The sequence below is a fragment of the Micrasema longulum genome, unplaced genomic scaffold (genome assembly GCF_059751315.1).
Source record: "Micrasema longulum isolate JH-2025_06_02 unplaced genomic scaffold, ASM5975131v1 h1tg000323l, whole genome shotgun sequence".
In the NCBI taxonomy this organism is placed as follows: domain Eukaryota; kingdom Metazoa; phylum Arthropoda; class Insecta; order Trichoptera; family Brachycentridae; genus Micrasema; species Micrasema longulum.
In genome coordinates, this window is record NW_028277527.1 from 687,293 (window position 1) to 710,467 (window position 23,175).

At 32.5% G+C, this 23,175-nt stretch overlaps 1 protein-coding gene across 1 annotated transcript in view; it reads left to right on the plus strand.

Annotated features, from left to right (window-relative positions):
- The window catches only part of unc-13-4A (BAI1 associated protein 3), a 197,699-nt gene that overhangs the window by 44,641 nt on the left and 129,883 nt on the right, over positions 1-23,175 (plus strand). Inside the window, exon 4 of the mRNA XM_088225028.1 lies at positions 17,371-17,590. Within this exon, the coding sequence (XP_088081154.1) occupies positions 17,371-17,590 (220 nt within the window). The remainder of the gene's footprint in view (positions 1-17,370; positions 17,591-23,175) is intronic.

The window sequence follows — 23,175 nt, forward strand, 5'->3', positions numbered from 1 at the left end:
ATACATATTAAAAAATCTAATAAAAATGTTGCAGATAAAAACTAAAAGCAAATAGAAATATTATATATTATAAATATGTTTTTTTCTTAAAATAAAAACATGTAGTTATGCAGAAAGCAGCCAGTCCACAATTTCGAAATAATGAGATATTGGTGTGGGTGCAGTGAGGTCAATTCTATGTTCTGTTAAAAATAACCAGGCCGTTTTCATACAACAAACTGTAATAATAACCTTCTAAAAATTAGTCGATCACAAAAACCGCATTTTTCAATTTGCAGTAAACACCCACAGCACTAGAATAATCTTACGGTACTTTAAATGTTATTAAAACGGGTTAAATAAATTATTAGATTCTTGTTTGTAATACAAAAAAAAACTAATGTATTCATTGTTTATCATTTGTCAAAAACATTCCAACTGTTGGGTAGATTTGATTATTCACTATTTTTATAAAAGTGCTATTACTTCAGTTTCACTTTTCTATGGCTGGCTGCTTTCTGCATAACTACGTTCAAATGATGATCCGTTTATCGTTAGATGCGAGGCCAGGAAAGGTGAAATATTCATTTAAAAAGCATTTATTACAAACACATGATACCGATTTGATTATTAATTATTTTCATAAAAGTGCCATTATCTCAGTTTCACTTTTCTAAGGCTGGCTGCTTTCTGCATAACTACGTTAAAATGATGATCCGTTTAACGTAAGGTGCGAGGCCAGGGAAGGTGAAATATTAATTAAAAAAAACAATAATTTCAAACACATGTATTTAAAATCAAATCCAACTTTTGTCATTTTTATTGTGTTCTCTTGTTTTCTTCATTTGGAAAAAAACTGACAACTTATTTAACACCTTATACAAATATTCACTTGAATTTATTAAATAGTATTTGTCTAATAATATTTGAGCTTATTTATATCCCTTAAATCGACTTAAAAGGGCATTTACGAAATTTAAATTTATCAAATTAAATTTAATTATAATCACAATAATTTACATCAAAGGAAATATTTATTAAGCTTTAGTAAGCCGCTAAACAAACTCCTTTAAATATAGTAATAACTCTTTATATTCGGATTACGGAATAACAAGTATCGTTCGTTTTATTAGAAGTTTCAATTAAATCGACCATTTCTTAATTGAATATTAACAAAATTTTCATCTTTCTCGCTCTCTTAATAATAAATATCAGCCTCGCGGTAAAGCGGTAATTCCAATTATTCTCAATTTTTATAATACTTTTGGCTAGCTGCAATAAAAAAATGTTAAATTTAAAATGAGGGCATTGGTAGTCACTCAGACTGACAAAGATACTCATCCATCAGTTTCTCATCATTATGAGACTCGGGAGTTCCAGTAGCAATCTGATTTCTTGACAAATAGTTAGAACTTCTTTAGCACAGAGGCAATACTTTCACATAGGACAAAAGCTTTATAATATATGTAAAATGCCAGAACCATGGAAATGTTGTAAGTGCCATAAGTTAAACATGTCACTGACAACTTTCCTACGTCAACGTCCTTATTTGAATTGTTTCTTTTTTATTGATATATATTTGGCACTTCTGACTATATCTTTAAATATAGGTTTTACTTTGACTGTTACTGAGTTTTTACGATGTTTTTAATATGTTTTTTCTACTTATTTTTAAATATTTTTTTACTATTTGCTTTACTATATTTTTTATCTTGTTTTTTATGTTAGTTTTTCTAATTTGTTTTTTATCGTGTTTTCTATGTCTTTTGCTGTTTTTCACTATGTTTTGTACTAATATTTTTAAATATATTTTTGTACTGTGTTTTTCACTACGTTTTATAACGATTTTTTAACTACGAGTATGTTTACTACTTTTTTCTAAAAACATTGTTTTTAATTAGGTTTTTTTGTATTCATTTCTGTTTTTCTTTACATATTGACTGTATTAAAACGGAGTAAATAACCATAGTTAGACTGTCAAAGGAACTTTATTAAATTGTGTAATTTTATTACAAAATTTAAGCTTGCTCAAATGTTTATAACTAATACTGGATTTCACCCCCATTGGGGTCAGTAAGATTAACAAATTACAACAGAGATGGAAAATACCTTAAAAAAAGGAATATGGAAGTCAAGGCATGACTAGACTTCGATATATCCTTCTTTAAAGTATTCTCTATCCCTGTTGTAATTTGTTAGTATTATTTTATGTTTATATGAGTTTGTTAAGTAAATGAATAATTTTCAGTTTTCAATCAGTTTTTGTCAAAACCCCTTTATAACATCCCATTTTTTTCTCACGTATACTAAAGGGACACGTTGTTCCCTTACCAGCTGCTTCTCCTGTTTAGCAAATATTTCGATGTAGTACAGACAATCATTAAAATAGGCAAAACGCAACTCACCAGACAAGTAGTAGCACCATTCCAAAGCCTCATCTCCAAAATTAAGACCCCATACAAATCATGACGTACTTAGCTAATGTTAAAAGTTAAATCTTAAAAGCAAACTGAGCTTCACGATCGCTTTCTGAACAACCGGTAATTATACAAACACTACAAGAATACAAAGACAACAAAAAATAAACATTAATCCAACTTACACTCTTCGACCTCAAACAAAAACACAAAGAACATAAAATACTAGACGAAAATTAAGACCATAAAAATTGTATACAAAATTACGTTAGAAAACATATATATAAGATACAAGCCAATGACATAACAGTAACCAAAAAAGCTGACATAATCAAATATAATACCAGACAACAAAAACACTACCACTTTTAAAAAAAGTAAAGACAAATGCATCATCATCATTTCCTCTCTGGACCTAATGTTGCATAAAGCACTGCATTGGTACACCAATCGCAGCGTACCTTGATCATTTTTTGTAACATGAAAGTAAGATGATCAGTCTTACGCTTCAGGTACCAGTACGGGGACTATGAAATATTCTGGTGTGAAAACACCCTTTCAAATAAAAAATTCATATCAACCATATCGGGAATCGAACCCGAGACCTCTCTCATGGTAGGCAAACGCGCGGACCATTACACCACGAGGCCGACAAAAACAAATGCAGGACAGTCAAAATACTACACAATGGACTTAAACGTTACAATGGATTTAAAGGCACACGTTGGCCGTACTAAACCGACGAGGCATAACATGACTTGACCTTATAATATGGTTATATAACCTTAACGGGTTTTCTATAATTAAAAATAAATTAAATTAAATATTTGTTTATAATAAAGACATTGCAAATTTCGATACGGATGCATTCGTATAAAAACAAATTTCCATAATTATGACACTCGCTGGGTAATTATTATTTTTTCTTTTTAATTTTATCAATTTCACATAAATTTTATCGATTTGTCCACCCACTCAGTCCTGATCAGCTTAAGGTTTTTTTCACAAAATAAAATACGAAATTAAATTGTATACATGGACAATGTTAATTCAAAAAAGAATATCTAAGCTTTTGATCGGATTGTTAGTGGGAAACCACTAGTTTTTGGAGCAGGGCTTAAATAGAAATGCCAGAAAACGTAATAGAAACATCCATTCAAACTATTTTAATGCAGATGTTTTGTGGGAAATAATCTCAACGTAACAAACTTGTTAAATGAAACCATTCTGATATGTGGTTACATAATAAGCCTCAAAGTTTAAGGATTACCTTTAGCCTAAATAAACTTCCACCAATATAATATGAAGCTTGCGGATATTTTACGTAAAATATAATGTATTTTATGTCGAAATGTTAAGGGTTTACAAACACTTGAAAGTTTTGAAATTCTGTTAGAAAATAATTATTTACTAGCTGGCAACAGTCAGTTATCACCGTCAGTTGATCGGCCCTTCGGGTCTAGGTTGATTGGGATATCGGGCACCTCAAAAACGCTAGCCCATAGAGACACAGTTTGCTATTTGGAGTTGTTTAAATGCTCCAAAGAAGAATTTGTCACTTAACAGTTTGGTGAGTAAGCGATTTAAATTAAAAAGTGAAAAATCTCTCATTCAAAATAAAAACAATCAGATGTTGCGGGCTGTTCCATAATAATAAATTCGTCCCTTAGGGCCTCAATGAGTCGGCCCTGTGGGTCTTAGTAAAAATGTTCTCTTGGTTTTATTAAATCAGCCCTACTAATGAATCTGTCCTCTTGGTATTATTAAATTGGCCCTACGGACTTAAGCTGATCGGCTCTTTGGAACTTGGTTATTTTGAATTTTGGATACGCTTTATTAGTTATCTGTAATAAAAATATAAAAAAATATTCATGAGTTTTGGCGCTATGTACCTAAGTTATCCATAACAATAATAATAAGAAAATACCTATTATATTATGGTATTTAGAATATAACTTAATTATTTTAGCAATTTAAAAAAAAAAAATCGAATTTTTAAAAATATTAAGAGAACTTTTAATTTTGCAAGCAAATAAAAATATTCCTGAATTATAATCGAAAATTTAAAAATAAATTTAAAGTAAATGAAAATCATCCTCGTTACTCATTACAAAACAATAAAAGTATAATAACCATTTTAATAATTATACAAATGCGGAGAGAATTATCTCTCTATTTAAAAAATAAATCGTGTTGTGAATATTGGAAAAATAATACAAATATAGAGAAAATTATCTTAAAAATAACAATTATTTATTTTCTGCCACATTGCACTTGTAACATAGGGTGATAAGTAAAAGGGTAAACACATCTTTTAAACTATTCAGATGAAGTCTCAACTGTTTCGATTTGAACACTTATTTGAATATCCGTTCTTACTGTTTTATCTTAGGAGGATTACATTACTGGAATAGCCATTCGCCTCAAATAAGCAGTTAAAGTTTGTACTGAACAAAATCATACAAAAAATGACATTTCGCAATATTCGTGTAAAGTCGTCGATTCATATAAAGATACATTTAACAAAAAAAAACATATCACTAACTCTACGAGGCCGACAGACGTGTGTTGAGTTGGGATACAACATAATGGAAAGTCAAAGCGCGCATAAGGATTTAAGTATGAATATGTCATTGCATTATTTTATATGTTTTTTTTTTTTTTTTCGACACCATATGTATAATATATAAAATCATGTTGTGCCCAGACAGGTTTTCATTTTTTTTTAATAAGTGTTATGTAAAAAGTAAAATAAATAAATAAAATATTATTAAAGAATACTATAAATAAAAATTATTACATAAACATAAATTTTAATCAACATCTGCACAACACTCTTAATAGTACTATACATAAATGTATGAGATGTCTCGCAGCAGATAAATATTCGTCTATAAAAAAAAAAAATATATTTCGTCTAAAATAGATAAGATGCTCTTTCGGTATACATCTAGAATGACATATTTAAAAACTAATAACATAACTGACAAGTTTTCTTTTGAAATCAAATACACTACAAGTTATTCTTTATCAGAAATAATTATGGACGTTTTTTTTATTTTTTTTTATTTGTACATGTAACAAAATTACGTAATGTTAATAAAAATTTAAATCATTCAGCGTATCTCAATTCAATGAACTTGCCTAAACTTACTTAAACTATAACATAAATAGAATTCTTTTAATTTTTACTGTTACTCCTCAAAATATCCCTAAACTAACAACATGTACATGTACAAGATCAAAAGTTCGCAATTCTACCCACATTTTGTAAAATATAATAAAAATAGTCGTGCAAAGCATCAACCCGCCTGCATTCTCAAATTTATAACGCAAAATTTTATCTATATATCTGTTAAATGGACTGTGTAAGCGAGTTTTAGATTTTCACAACTTTCATTTTTTTTGTCGAAAATTTAGTACGTGTACATAATATGTAGAATAAAATAGGTAATGATTGCTCGCTTCAGAAGATTTTGATTTTGATTGGTTTTAGGCTTGACTTTACTCATGCAATAACAATAAAATAGTTAAATATAAAATCTTTATCCTTTGCCGGTTATACTTTTGCATTAAATTAATTAAATAGGAACACAGCGACCATTTTTTTTTTAATAATAAAAAGCTCCTAAAATCACAGCGATTGCCCACTTCAACATTTCCGTAAATAAACTATTATTAATGAAACAATTTTTCAAAGAAATTTTTTTATATTAAAATAAATAAAACAACTTTGTTTTCAACCACTTATTTTTATTTTCCACCGACCGGTTTCAAAGCAAACAAGCTTCTTCTTCAAGGTTAACGTAACTAATGAATTGATTCGAGAAAAAAACGAGTTGATTTATTGGGTCCACGTGTAGTATTTAGTGAACATGATAAAAATAAAAAAAGGAATCAATTCATTAGTTACGTAAACCTTGACGAAGAAGCTTGTTTGCTTTGAAACCGGTCGGTGGAAAATAAAAATTAGTGGTTAAAAACAAAGTTGTTTTATTTATTTTATTATAATGAATAACCACAATGTTAGTGCTTCAAATATAAAAATTATTAAAACTTTTTTATTTATTATCAATTATAAAAATAATAATATTTTTAATTGAATTGGCATTCACTTCGTAACACTTCATTATAAATTATTATGAAAATAAAACTTGAACAATATTCTGTGTTTATTATTGGCGATGCGTGAGCTGGTTCTCGGCAGTAGGTATATAAAATTTTGCAAATGTCACAGCGCAAATGGATGCAAGGAAATGGAGTGAATGGACTGACCTTTTTAGTTGATTTTCTTGTTTTCTCCAAACTTAGCTGAGGCGGCGATAAGGCGGAGCGAGCGGCGAAACTTTCAATCGAACATGCACTTCGATCGCGGTCGAATCGGACACTGACCCCAGGTGGCAAAATCATCAACTCAATAGTTATTAGAACTATAAAGGTGCAAAAGGGACAGGATTCAAGTGGGCGAGAGAAAAGGAGACAGGCATAGGAATTTATTTACGCTGTGACACATTTTCAATCGGCCTAACCATGCCCCCCAGCTTGACAGAACGCAGTCCTTTCAAAAAAACAACAACAAAAAAAACTGTATGTTTATATACGCGATAAGGAAAGAAGAAAAAAAACAAACTATAAATTACATATAAACATATTATGGAATATCTTTTCCATTTTTAGATTAACACCTGATTAGGCAGGTGATAGAGCGTTTGAGCGACGAAAGGACGCATTCAAATAATCCTAACTATGTTGTAATGACAACAAGCTAAATTAACATAAAGAGCGAAAACTAACTAATTTTTTTAAAATTAATTATAAGTAAGTGGACTGTATTTTTAATGTTTTATTGATTAGGCAAAGGGCAAACCTTTACGACAGGACGCCTATATATGCCTGTTTTTGTTCGGACATTTACTACTCTAACTACACCGTCACTTCCGGGAAAAATGTCTTCGATTATCCCAAGCGGCCAAATGAATGGTGGACTATTATCTGATTTAAGTAGAACTACAGTGCCTTTCCGAATGGAATCTGTGTCTGTGTTCCATTTTTGACGCGCTTGAAGAGTATTTAGATACTCTATTTTCCATCTTTTCCAAAACGATTGAACTAAATGATCGACATATCGTTTACGATGTAAGAGATTTATTTCCTTAGGGAAAGTGTTTTCAGCGGGTAATGACTTGAGAGGAGTCAGCGTAAGAAAGTGCGCTGGGGTTAAAGCCAAAGGTTCCGAAGGATCGGAACTTAAACAAGAAAGCGGTCTTGAATTTAAAATTGATTCAATTTGCGCAAGTACTGTCGACATTTCTTCAAATGTAAGTAGTTGTTTTCCGACCACCCTATTGAGATGGAGTTTGACACATCGGACGTTACTCTCCCAAATTCCTCCAAAGTGAGGGGCGGACGGTGGATTGAATTTCCAATCTATCTGATTTTCTCGTAATTCTGTCGCGAATTTATTATTAAAGTCCCGAGACTCCAGTAGAGTGTAGACAGAATCGAGATGAGACTTTGCTCCTATGAAATTGGTTCCACAGTCAGAATACATAACCTTTACTGGTCCACGTCGCGATAAAAATCGTTTGAATGCGTTTATAAACGACTCCGTGCTTAGATCGGAGGCTAGTTCAATATGAACTGCCTTAGTAATTAGACATACAAACAAGCATAAGTATGATTTTACACTGCGTACACCTCTTTTCCTCCAAGGTACGATACTTAAAGGACCGGCGTAGTCTACCCCGCAATGGGAAAAGGCTTTGGCCTCATTTACTCGACAGGCGGGTAAGTCTGCCATTAGCGGAAATTGCGATTTTGGATTTGACTTAAAACAAATATTACATAATTGCACACGTTTGCGTACTATGTTACGCGCTGATAAAATCCAATAATTTTGTCGTAAAAGCGATATAAGTAATTGCGGGCCTGTGTGTAGGTATTTACGATGATAATAATCAATCAGAAGATCGACAATGTGACCCCAACTAGGTAAAATAATCGGATGCCGGCTATCGTAGGGCAAGTCTGATCCCAGCCTACCACCTTCTCTTATCAATCCATTCGTATCGATAAAAGCATTTAATTTGCGGAAAGCGGGCGACCATTTTCTACTTCCTAGTGCCTTTTTGATTTCGTCCGAGAAATGCAAATATTGAAAATCTTTGATAATAGCAGTTTCCGCGAATTGCAAATGAAATATTTCAAATTCGGCGGGTAATTTTTTAATAAAGCGAAATATATAAATTACGATTCTAAGTAATTTAGGCCATGAAGAAATGCGCGAAGCGAGCGAACATAATAATGTTTGTTTGGGTAGATTAGCGGAAAACGTCATCACTTTAGTTTTCATTTCGGGCGGATTTTCAACTGTACTTGGATCGAACTTATTTACCGGCCATTCTTCTACCGGTAAGCGTGCAAAGCTAGGACCTTTGAACCAAAGCGGATGGTCAATTAATTGAGCAGGAGAATTTTTTAATGCCATCATGATCTACATTATTCATGGAATCATATATATTTTGCGCGCGTGTAAAATATACTTCGAGTTTTTTCTGAAGACGATCCATTCGTCGCTGAAACAATCTATCGTCCTTTTCCTTATTCATTTTGAAATTAATATATAATGCGATTTACAAAAAGAAATAATAAATGCGTTTTACCTACTAACCGAAAAATGCGGGTAATGAATAAATTTAGAACATGCGGCCGAACGGACCAAAAATGGCGATGCGTGAGCTGGTTCTCGGCAGTAGGTATATAAAATTTTGCAAATGTCACAGCGCAAATGGATGCAAGGAAATGGAGTGAATGGACTGACCTTTTTAGTTGATTTTCTTGTTTTCTCCAAACTTAGCTGAGGCGGCGATAAGGCGGAGCGAGCGGCGAAACTTTCAATCGAACATGCACTTCGATCGCGGTCGAATCGGACACTGACCCCAGGTGGCAAAATCATCAACTCAATAGTTATTAGAACTATAAAGGTGCAAAAGGGACAGGATTCAAGTGGGCGAGAGAAAAGGAGACAGGCATAGGAATTTATTTACGCTGTGACACATTTTCAATCGGCCTAACCAATTATATTAGTTTTATATCACCCGTCGATGGGAGGAGTGCTCTCCCGAAACTATAGTTGTGTTCTTGTAAAATAATAAAATTGTGTATCACTGATAACAAAGTTTTATTTTCATAATAATTTATAAAAATAATAGCCCAAATATTTCGGTGAATTACATAGATGCGTTTTTGAATCATAGTGATGGCGGGCAATCGCTATAGAGTGGGCAATCATTACCGATTTTACCCTGTACCTATTTTTCTTCTTCTTCTTCTTCTTACCAGTCCGTTTCTCTTCATTCCTGGGCACTCTGTATTCTCACTTGTCTCACGAGTTCGACGATGTCGTCAGTTCGTCTCATCTGTGGTCTCCCCAGTTTCCTTTTATTTTTGTGGGGTCTCCAATTTAGTATTCTGGGGGTCCACCTATCAGCTCCTTGTCTCACCACATGACCCGCCCGCTGCTTTTTCTGCGATATTAGTCACCTTTACTTTACCTATAACTTGTAGTATGTGATTATTATGAATTTTGAACTTTTATTATATACCCTATTTGATAAAGTATCTGGAATAGTACATAGGACAAACCATAAAGGATAACCCCACTTAAAATATTCTGATCATATTAAAAAAGATAATATGAACCAGGAGGTTTGATAAAAAATACACGGGACATTTTACGGTGACTGTAAGAGCCGGCTTTTTTTCCTAGATTGTTCATAATTGATCTTTTAATTTTCGGCCATTTTTGACAAATTACGTGTGATCAGCGAATTTCCAAGATTATTCCAGATCAAAAATAATGGACGTCCACGCACACCTCGTGGCTTCTTGCGAAATTTTTTGTTCTCAAAGATGAAGAGAACTATAAAAGGATGACGTTTTGCGACCTTAGAAGAAGTAAAGACCGAATCACTGATGGAACTGAATACCATACCAAAAACGTTTCGATTATTGCAAAAAACGCTGGCACAAGTGTATTATATTCGATGGTGATTAATTTGAAGGGGGCGATAATATTGACGAATAAAAAAATATTTTTATAAATATAAACAAATTCCCTGTATTTAAAAAAAAAACTATGTATACATCACAAGAACACTTGAAAAGAACCAATGTGGACCAAAATGAAAGGGAAAAAAGATGCGGCTCATTACAGTAATAAGAATTAAACCATTTTGAAATATGGGACCTATGTAGGTTTTCCTCATTTTAAACATTTTCAACCATCCGACTAATGAAACTAACGTCGTTGTGATGTTTAACAAGATTGTTATTTGTACCGTGTATTTTTTTCGTCAAAGTTTCGGACAACATTAGTGTCCATCGTCTAAACTGATGTGCGGCGCTCACACACTGATGATGGACACTGAAACGCTCTCAGAAGAATCAATGCATGGCTCATCAAGCCAGAAAAACATAATAAATATTTGAAAAACCGTGAAAACTTACCTATTTTGAAAATACGCCATTTTTTGTATATTGTCATCCATCGGCAAAACAAAACAGAGTCTTTAATTAAGGGGTAAAGACACTCCAGAATTTTAAGCCGCTTGATAATCTTTAAAGTCTACCAGGAAGGATGAAAAAAGGACAATGTTAATTCGAAAAGCCGAATTTATGGTAATGGCATTGCAGATTAAAGGTGAATTAAATAATTCTATTGTTAAATGTTAATTAAAAAATTAAACGTGGTTTTCTCGAAACTTGTTTTTTAAACTGGCTGGACATCTACATTTGCCAAAAAAACACTGGTTCATTTGAAATTTTTAAAATATCTTCTCAGGTGCATTTCTCATCAAACTGTCTACCGAATTTGCGATTGCTTATTAACGTTTTTGTTACAACATAATTTTGTTTTAATTTTATGGTTAAAAATAAAAATTGTTGTTCAAATCTGCACTATTTACAAGAAATGTGTTTTCTAATTTCCGTACGTGGTTCTATAGTTTTCAAAATACATTTATAAAAATCGTGTTTGTTCTATGTTGAAAACTACAGGAGAAATCTGTCAGGCCGGGGAACGCTTTGCATAAAAGATACTCTGCGGTTTAAGACTCTGACGCCATCATTTAAAAAATATATGATATATATTTCACCTACTCCAAACTACGTTTAATAAAGTTTTCCAAGTCGATTTTTTATTGCTTTCATTAACGCTATTTTTTTTTTTTTAATGCGCTTTTTTTAAAGCGCTGTAGTGGCTTCACCCCTTAAAAAACGTTTTAAAAGTCAAAGGGTATATAGTGATGGATAATATTAAGTTGATTTAAATTTTTTCATAAATTCTGAATTTTAAAATGGGTTTGCACTCCCGGGATTTAAAATTTTAAATCGATGTCGCTTTTACTGAACTTTGAATTGAAATAGTTTTGATGACATTTTCCCGATAGATTCACAATTCGATTACATTCCAAAAAGCCTATTATTTCCATACATTAAACGCGTTGTATTTGAATATCTGTCGTTCATTTGTTAAAACGCAAAAAAGTTAGCAGGCATTTTTCGAAATTCATTCCTACATTTACAACTAGACTTTTCTAATATTGTAGAATCATCGTCATCTTCTGGTTCTGCCATTATGGTTGCATCGTCTGCGTAGCATGTCTTTTCTAACGACCTTATCTGTCTTAGTCCCATATCGACAACTTCATTCATTTCTGAAAGCATTTTCTGTATATTTATTTTGATTGTTTAAGAAAAGTTTTTTAGTTTTTGTATTGTTGTAATAAATTTAGTTACAAAGATGGTAAACTTGCTTTGTTTCTTTGTTGTTGTAAATATGTGCTTTTTGGAAAAATGATAATATTATTTGAGCGCCGAACTGAGTTGTAGAATTGAAACTCCTGGAAATATAATTAATTTATATCATACTTTCTTAAATACTTTACGTTATATGATTTATAAATAAAAAATATACGATTTATGTTATTTCATTGTAAATATTTTTTATTGAAAATAACGTCTAAACAGGTGAACTGATTGAAAAAACTGCCAACTTATCTAACTAATGGAATTAAAAACTTGCTAGCTTACCTAACATATTTGAGAACTGAAAAATCTCCGACTTTCGGAAAATTTAACATTAATTTTTTTATAATAATGAAATTACTTCATAGTTTTATTCCACTTTTATTTATAATTCTTTTTTAATTATTCTACCAGTGACCGGGTTTCGTCGTGACCGACATCGTCAGACTGGGAGATAATTATAATCAAAATGCAGTTCCACCAAGAAATGTCAGTAGAAAAACTCAATATATTAATTTTTTGTTGTTTACGACAATTTTTAGTCTTTGTACCTGCAGTTCGATTCTGAATGCTCTCAAGAAGGTAGAGAACGCGTTGCCCTGATTGCAATATATTATATTTTGTGAACAAATATAGAGACCTTTTGTCTATTATCTGGAGCAAATAAGGGGATGATAGTATAATAAACAAAATATATCCTTTTTAATTACCACCGACTTTGTATGAAATGTTCAAAAAATTTTAAGCACTTTTCTAATAAAAAGAGTAAGGAGTTTGACCCGTCTTTTTGTGTATTATTTTTTTCATATGTACGTCTTGAATTTTAGTGTGTAATGTATATGTTATTTTAAATAAATAAATTAAATTGAATTGATAAATTGAACTCTATTATATACAGTGTATGTGAAAAAAATTATGAATTACATGCAGAGTTAAAGGGGATGCAAACACCATTATGTCCAAACATGCTCTGAAAAATTAGGTCGCTAAGATTTAGTGGTATGTTGAAGAATGGATTGGAGAGGGGTATTGTGGTGGAGGGTTGGGAAGGGGAGGAAATAAGCGGTAGAAAATGCCGTTTTAAAGTGATAATTAATATTGCCATTTATATATTCATACTGTAATTAATTGTCTCATCAATTCATTCATTAAATTCTATTTTCCAAGAACTTGGGAATCATTGATTTAAAAAAGTCTTTGTTAGAAACAGCGTTGCGAAGTTAACATGTTTTACCATAGATATTGAATAGAACTTGAGAAATAAAAAAACTTATTTCGTCGTTAGGAAAACATCTTTACGAATAATGGACATTACTTTGTTTCCTTAAGAAGCTTAGGCATCTTCTTTCTTCTGAAAGAATGTTTCAAAGATGGCGTCTGATATGGAGTCCCACGTCAATAGTTATCTCCGATGGGGCTTTATACAAATAAAAAAAGGTTTTATTTTATTTCTCTGGAAAAGTTCGACCTTGAAGAAACACCAGTTCTATGAATATTTTCATATACCTGTTGAATCCTACAAATGATCCAACAAGCTGTTTTTTGTTCAGGTTCAGATTATAATATAACTATAGACAAATTAAAACTATTAAAAATGAATTATCATCGTCTTTTCCGCATGTAATGAAACAGACCCGATGCTTCTTGCATAGTACCCAAACAATGAACTATTTTTAAGTTGTCATTCTAGCTTGTAGAACTAAAATATTTATTACACGCCAGTTTATAAATTACTGTCAAGAAATCAAGACGATAAACATTGTACACAAAATTGCGTTTGGAAACATTCAATACGGTGACATAAATGAAATGTTGACATACACAAATATACCTGATAATAACACTACCACGCAATTAAATAATGTAAAATTCAAGACTGTCAAAAATACTATACAATGGACATAAACACTACAATGACCTACCTGACTTTATTTTAAATTATATTGGAGAGAAAATTAAAATCAATCAAATTGAAAATAAATCTATAGTGTGTAAAATATTACCGTTTCCATTCCAGAGAGAAAATACGGGAATAATTTATGAAGACCGCGTATCCTCTCAAGATACAATTTTTATACCGCCAAATGTTTTAAAAGAGGTATTGTTTCTTCAAATATGATTTAAATTTTTTTTTCTGTAAAAGGAGCATTATGTGAAATTAAAGAATAATGTCGTGCAAACTATATAGTCTAGACGTCTGGGAATTCGATTATCATGTAGACTTATTTGACATTATTTTCCCAACTGTAAAGCTTCATAAACACGTTTATAAAATACAACACACGTAGTGTATAGAATAGTATTTACCTTACTAGATGCGACCAATTCACTTGTTTATAAGTTTTTATTTATTTATCGTTTTTTTTATATTTCAAATTATGTGCCTACGATATATCATATTAAATTCATAAGTTTCTTATATTATATCATATTTCTTCTTCTTTCTGTGCCATAGCCGGTCTCCCCGACGTTGGCGATCACTCTAGAGTAGGCATTTCGGTCCTGTGACAACTGGAACAGCGCCTCGACCCCGCGCACTCCCGTCCAGTTTCCAGCCGCGGATGTTTCTCAGCCAGGACATCTGTAGCCTTCCAACTCCACGCTTTTCCTCGATCTTCCCCATCGTGATCAGCTGTAGAAGCGCATATTTGCTTCCGCGCATGATATGGCCCAGATATGCGAGTTTTCTCTGTTTTGTTGAGGACAGTAGTTCTTTTTCGGCACTGGCTCGTCTCAGCACCTCCACGTTGGTCACTAAATCTGTCCACAGAATTCTCAGCATTTTCCGGTGAAGCAACATTTCAAAAGCCTCTAATCGGCTCATGGAGTTCACCTTGAAAGTCCATGTTTCAACCCCGTAGAGCATTACTGACCACACATAGCACTTGACCATCCTCTGTCTCAGTTTTAATTTAAGACTATTACCGCAGAAAAATAATTAAATGCCATTTAATGCTAATTGTCCTTTCTCTATTCTGCATCTTATTTCCCTATCTGGATCCAGATCAAAAGTGATTTGACTGCCAAAGTATTAAATGTTAGTCACTCGCTCGATTGTTTGGCCATATATTCGCAATACATCATTATTGTGAGGGTTTCGGCAATACCATATATACATACATCAAAAAAATATTATCAAAACCCATAAAAAAAAAAATCTTTGATAGTTATAATGGTTTGACATGTTTAAAGACATTCTATTTCTTTTTTTCCTCAAGTAACATATTGTCCAATGTCGAAAACCTTTTTTTTCCAGTAGCTTTTGTTTTTAGTAGTTTCAATCACAATGGGCACTATTGTCGGTAATAATAGACACGAAAAAAGTCTCTCACCTTGATTGTTTATCATTTTAGCGATTCCAATGGAACAACGCCATATATTTATCGATCGGGTGTTATCTTAATCTATGGAGTTTGGCGCTAATGATTTTCATAAACACATTGCAGCGGAACCTTTTTTATATATGAATAATTATCTTGAATATTAAATAGAAATTTTGTTGCAAGGTTGCGTGTATAGAATGATAGATTTCACTTAAAATTTTTAAGGTTTTATTTTTTTATTTTTTTTATTTTATTTAAATTTTATTGATAAACCCTTACGGGTTACATACATTTAACAAAATGTTTTCACTTTTAAAATTCACATTCTACTGTTAATAATAATATTTTTAACATCTTTTGTAAAGGTTGTCTGAGTCTTTTGTTTAGTTTTGTCTGGTAGTTTATTGTATAATTTCAGTCCATGGTTTATAAGTCTCGATTGTCCTTTTCTCGTTTTAAAAGATTGTATATGATATTTTTCTGATATTCTCGTATTGTGTTCATGTTTACTACAATTTTTTTTCAAGTTTTAATTCTTCGTCTACAATTACATCAGTGGCTAATTTATGAATAAATTTTAAGGATTCTAGTTAAAAGAGTTCAGTTACATTCAAATGTTTAGTTTGTTCAAAAAGTTCTTTGGTTGCTGTTATTATTTTATTATTTTGCTGTCTTTGTTGTCTGTTTATGTCATTTTGATTTCCTGTTCCCCATAGTAGTTTAAATTAAATTAATTTAACAACTGTTATAAATAAAATACAAAAGCGATTAAATGCTGTACAATACTGTAGAATGTAGAACTTAACAAGAATTTAGTTCATTTTAGATTTGAAATTCTTTGGTAAAGTAAAGTGGAAACAAACTAGGGTCAACGGCGGGCACAGAGTATCTGAATTGTTTTCTTGATCCTGGTATCGCGCAGTTTGTGAATCATCAGATATCAGGTGAATTGGTACGCGTTGCGTTTAATGTTGCACCAGGTGAAAGTTGCAGCGAGTGGGTGCGTGCCCACTTAAATTCAGTCCAATAAAAAACTTACCTTACATGAAAATGAAATGTTTTGCAAGCTAGTTGTTATTATACAAACTAGTCTCCTGGGAAGTGTCAAAGGGACAAGGTCGCGTGGACGTCAACCGACAAGATAGAGCGGCACAGTCACTGAGTTATCAGAATCATCACTGACGAATGCCAATAGAAGAGCACAAGACCGTTCCAAATGGAGGGAGACTGTCCACAGACGAGCCATGTCTGGAGTCAGGCGTAATCACCATTCTCAGACATGAGGCACGGATTTAAGAGATGTTAATATATTTATGTACTGTGTTTCGCAGTAAAACGCTTATCTGATCTTCTTGTCATCCAAAAACCTTTTGAAAAATAGTGTAAGAGTTTGTAGTAAATAATTTACCCGTCCTGAAGATGCCTATTTGGACGAAAGCGCTCGTCAGTCAAATTTAACAAAGTAAAACTTGACCAAAGAATTTTCTTGTATTTTTTATCGTTTTTATCGATGTTAACTATGCAGTGCAGTCAAGTTTTAATAAACATCATATTTTAATGTTTATATCGATATTGTGAAGAAATATTATTAATTGTTTATACAAATTGTTTGATGTATAAGGGTTTTAAAATGTATGATGAGATGCCTGAATGTATGAAAATGAAAAGTGTCTGAAAGAATTTAAAAATAAATGTATAAGTTACTGTAAGGAAATGTAAATATATAAAGATGATGAAAATGTACATAATAGTTTATATTAGTTCTAATATAAGCTAACTTAAGAAATAAATAAAAATAAAAAAAAATTAAAAAATATCAGATTGTAAAATACAGTATTTTTTAGGTGCTGTACACTATTGCCAACTCCGTGGGTGCACCCGCTCCCGGTGGGCAGTTCGCCCACTACAAAGAGGACCTCCACTTGTACGCCCAAAGGGCCTTTGAGATGTCCCCAGAACGGCACTACCGTCTGCTGAACGTAGCCGGAGAAGAGAAACCGCCTATCGTGGTCCTCTCGGTTGTGGTTTTAGAGGCTGATGGCCTGGAAGCCAAGGATGCTAATGGTAAGTCAAACATCCACCAACTTGTATTTTGTGAATTCGTCAACACTGATCACTTGATCCGCACCCACTGATATGATATCCCAATTGTAGCGAATTCGAAAATTTTTGTTAAGGTACAGTTATTATTATTATTATTATTTATTTATTAACGGACATTGTCCATGTATACAATTTATAAGGTTTAAATATTACAATAAAAGAGTAGTTTAAAACATTTAAAGAAAAAAGAAAGAAGCATTGACAAACATAAGGGACATCGAGACAAGATCTGGACTATTTATTTAGTGCTCGTTTAAATCGTTGTAAACTTAAACCAAAAAAGTCCAGATCCTGTCTTGAGTTAACAATACGACAAAGGCGGGTCATTGGAGAATTTAGGCCATAGTTTGTTCTATGCTGATCGATGAACAGTACTTCATTGTTTCTCAATCTACGAGTCGGAATATTGAATTTTACTTGTCCCAGTAATGATGGAACATCGATTATACCATTTAGTATGCCGAACATATATATGGATTCAATATTAGTTCTACGTTTTTGTAGACTAGAAATATTTAACATTGACTCTATTTCAGCATAAGAATAATTATCTCTATCTAGTCCAAGCATCCACGCTATTTTTCGAAGCAAGCGATGTTGGACTGATTCAATGTGATTTATGCGATTGACATAGAATGGAGACCAGACCACTGAGGCATATTCAAGAAGAGGGCGAACAGTTGAGCAATAAAGAGTTTTGATTGTACGGACATTAGTAAAATCAGAGGATATTCTGTTAATGAAGCCAAGTAATTTCAGTGATTTATTTACTGTATTATCTATATGCTCGTTGTATGTCAGTTTATAGTCCAAAACAACTCCTAAATCTCTGATGGACTTGACTACATCAATTTTGGAGTTTTTTAATAGGTACTCGAAGGAAATTGGTTGTTTTGTTCTATGAAATGACATTATTTTGCATTTTTTAATATTTAGTTCTAATTTATTGACTTTACACCATCGGTTAAAAGAGTAAATGTCTGATTGAAGAAGAAAGCAGTCTTGTAAAGTTTGAATTATTTTGAGAATTTTGTTGTCGTCCGCGAAGAGCCAAAAACGAGAGTAAGAGAATGATTTAGCAACATCATTAATAAACAAATTGAAAAGCAGGGGTGCCAAATGAGCACCCACAGTTATCAGTATTACAAATCCTGAGACAAATAAATATTACATTAAAGAAAACCTTAAAGCCATCCACTCACAGCTGTTATAGAAGCCGGGAAAGGACCTGTGAGCTGCGCATAAAGGAAGTTTTAAAGTGATATTTTTCTTCCTGAGAAATACAAACTCTAAACAGGTTGCCCACCACATATTGCACACCGCATCTGAGGATATAAGTCTCCTTGGCGATGCTCACATACTCGTAAAAGATGCTCGTTGCCAAACGAAAAAAGCTGCCCGAAAGAGCTCTCTATAATCTGGTAGCCTTAGCATGTAGTACTGAAAGAAGGTAATCCAGAAGTACATAATACGCATTTTATTGAATTGAGAGAAGAGGGAAGTGAATTTTTCCCTGACTGAGATTAAATTGATTGGACATGATCAATTCGCCGAAATGATAAAAAAAACTTTTTAAAAGCCTAGAAATTCTTTTTGGAAGCCACCAGATCTGTTTATCCAAACAGGGCCATGGATAGTGATGAGAAGTAATCATAGATAGAAAAAAAGGGACAAGACCACATAATATTTTCAGCTGATTGATTAGGATATCCGCTGCAGCACGAAAAAGAATCAACAATATTGAAAACAAATCAATTGTCATTAAATTTACCATGACCTGATAAAAACTGCGTAGTCTAGTGATCGGAAATAACTTAAACAAAATCAATACAGATAAAAGGGGGGGAAAAGGATGAATGGAACGGCCAAAACGTCGTCTCAACTCCACGGATCCCCTCAATGTTTCTGTTGTCTCCTCGAAACGACTAAAGACTATGATATAGTAAAACAGATGAAGAATTCAAAACAAGTATTAAAGTATACAGTAGAACTACCTCTAGAATTAGTCACATCCATCTTTCTAGAAATCCAGTGGCTTTTTTCTATAACTGATTCGTTTCGAAAATTCATTCATATCGCATGAGAGGGAATGAGAACGAAAGAATATTTGATTGCGTTAAAGTTAAATTGTGACAGAATAAGCCTGCAGAACCTCAGGCAAGGTAGACAAACGCGCTATCCACTGCACTACGAGACTCGAGTTCCCTTTTCAGAATTTTTAGCAGAGAATTCAATTTTACTTTCAAATAGGTTGGACCTAAGAGTAATAATGCGTCAAGCTATAGAGGAGCCCAAAAGTAGGAAAACCATTCTTTGACTGTTGGGTATTAAGTTATCTACAGTTCACAGCAAAACAATGGGCCGTACTCAGGTCGAGAATTGCCAAATGGATACTTATTTGCATTGTAAATACTTTTAGATATGTACCTGTATATTTATTATTGCAGGGTTATTCTAATTTATTTTTTTTTATAATTCACCTTTATCTATTTTATAAAACTAAAAATATATGTGTGTGCGTTTACTTTTTTGTTTATTTATTCATTTTATTCACAATATACTTATGTTACATTTATTGAGACATAAATCCCAACTCCATGGAACCAAAGTCCTGTGTTGAGTTTGTTTGTTTGTCCGTTACATCTCCGAAATGGCGAGTCGTAGCGGCCTCAAATTTGGACACGTGATTTGAGATGCGATTTCAAGGTAAACATTGCTATTTTCGATCAAAATTTAAATCGACCTCTACTCGATAAAAACTCAAACTGTATATGGATGCCTAGTGCGGCCCCAACATATTGCCCGTAATCAACTGTCATTATCACCAGTAAACATACTTTAATTCACAAATGTATCCCCTAAATTGAGAAAAAACAGTATCTGAAGTAAATATATTGATAAAAGGAAAGTTTTTAAGCAACATAATACCCGTGTCGAGACAATAAATGCTAAAAATCAATGTAAATCATGAGAAAATATTCGAAATCAATTACCTGTGAAAACTAACTCCTTTAACACCTTTGACGCTTCTACTGCTGCAACCAAACATACTGCAATTCACCATAGTCGATTTTTATGTATTTATTTTTTACATATTTATTACACCACTTTACAATGAATTTATACAACAAATTAATTAAGTAGTTAAAGTAAACATATATACATAAGTTTTTTTGCTTGCGGTTTATCTAGACTGCCTAAGGGATAACTTCCCTGTTCTAAGGCAGTAAATTATGTATTTTACAATAATAATTAATAATAATTACAATTTTATTATTATGTGCGCTTTTTCAGTCTCAAAGTAAATAATAAATATACAATGAAAACATTAATAATACCAAAATCTCTATATCCTAAGTCAGGGGGGCTTATTTTTACAGGGCTTATGACCTGTCATTGGCTTGTTTAAGTGGCCACTTTACACACTGTGTAGCATTCACCGTTCTGCCCATGTTTGAACACTCACATTTCCTCAACTCTTCCATCTGTTGACTTTTGTGAAGTAAAAGAACTGAAACCTTTATCACGTAAGTGAGATTCATCTGGCCTAACCAAATCACCATTTACAACAACACTCAACGAAGTGATGACAAGAAAAAAAAATTCTGACATTAGCCCTATTAGATCCAAGTCACGTTTTTATAGATAAACATACGATTAAGGTATTTTCCTGTATTATTTTTACTGGCGTCATAATAAAAAATTAAAACTTTCATTTAGATAAATTAATTTCATTAGAGAGTGCAATAACTTTTTTGTTTTAAATGAAAAATTGCTACGACGCAGTCTGTTTTATTAAGCTATGCCTGTTAATGATCTAAATGTTCGTTGCTCCTCATAAATTAAAACGAGTTTGAAATAACATACTTTTTATTCGATTTGCTGCGCGCAAAATTAACGTTTTTTCCATCGCCTCCATCGAATCCCGTTTATTTGTTTTTAAGCGTCGAACCGTTCTCCCTCCAAAATTCGTTTTTAAATTTGCATTATTTGATAAATGTTGCCAGGTCGGGTCGCTGGTGATTTTCTGTGCTTGAAAAACTCCAGCAGTACCTGCGTAAAGTACTTATTTACATAAATTGAAAACTCGCAAATGTACCCGCGAACTCGGATTTGAATAATATTCAGGTAACGAGGCTGTAAAAATTATAATGACGGTACATCAAGGAATTTACTTTCTTGGTTTTTGGTTTTAAAACAAAATGTAAAGTCGTCTAAACTTTAATTTACTTTCAGTACTTTACAAAAAGTAAAACTTTGCGTTTTGTACCATTTTTTAAAAATAGTTGTAAAAGCTAGATTTTTTCATAAGTCACATTTTAAACGTATAATTCTGCGGCATTTAGAAAAAGAGGTATATGACACTAAAATTTTTGAAAATGTGTTCAGTATGCAGTTTCGATCCTTCAGATCGGAAGGTTGGGTTAATAGATACAAGTTAAGAAAAAATAAAATATTTCAATGTTAAAATTAGGGTCCGTCGGTTACAGGGGATCTTTTTTTTTAAACCTCCTTAGGTCTGAGGTTTATCATTAAATTTTGATCTCGCTGATAAAATCAGAAGAAGTATTTATAGCTTTCAAAGCAATGATTTCGGTTAACCATTTAATAGGTTATTTTGTGGGATACTATTTATTTTATTAGTTAAAAGTAATCTATCCAATGTGAACAACAGTGGATCAATTTTGTTACAGCGGATCACACTGCAATGCACGGAATTATGCAATAAAAAAATAATTAATTTTGTTAATTGAAAAATTAGCAGTTTATTTATGTTCAAAGCATTAACTTTGCTGTCAAACATTTTAATAAATGTTAGTAAATATTAGTATTTAACCACTTACTAACTTTTGATGTCTACTGGTTTCGAGACATACCCGTCTCTTCGTCAGGACACTCACTACACCAACATGAAAATACTAAAATACACTTTCACCTTTAACATCACCGTAGTATACGTAGTATTTAAGAAAAAATACATAAATTACACTATTTTATTTAAAATCAACCACTCACGTAACAACCTCTAAACCCCTCTCCTTCCTAACCCCCACCCCCACACATTCTGCGACATGTCGTTAAATATAACAACCTAATTTTAGTGCATGTTCGGACATGGTAGCATGTTGGTGTAGTGAGTGTCCTGGCAAAGAGACAGATACGTCTCGAAACCAGAAGAATTAAAAAGTCGGTAAGTGGTGTAATACTAATATTTACTAACACTAAACAAACTGTTTGTTATGTGTAAGTTGTATAAATTTTTATTTCTACCAGGTTAAGAAAACAAATACATATTTTCTGTTTCGAGTTTATTTGAGATGTTATGGGAGCGCAGTATGAACATGAAAAAACAGGGATGAAATTAGGTTGAATGCTGTCGAAATCCGATCTCTCAGGCGAATGTGTTGTAAAACTATGTACGACAGACGCACGAATGTCGAGATCTGTACATGAGACAAGCATTATCGACAAAATCAAGAAAGGAGCTCTGCGTTGGTTCGGACATGTAGAGCGAATAAACAGCGAAAGAACGGCTAAGCATATTG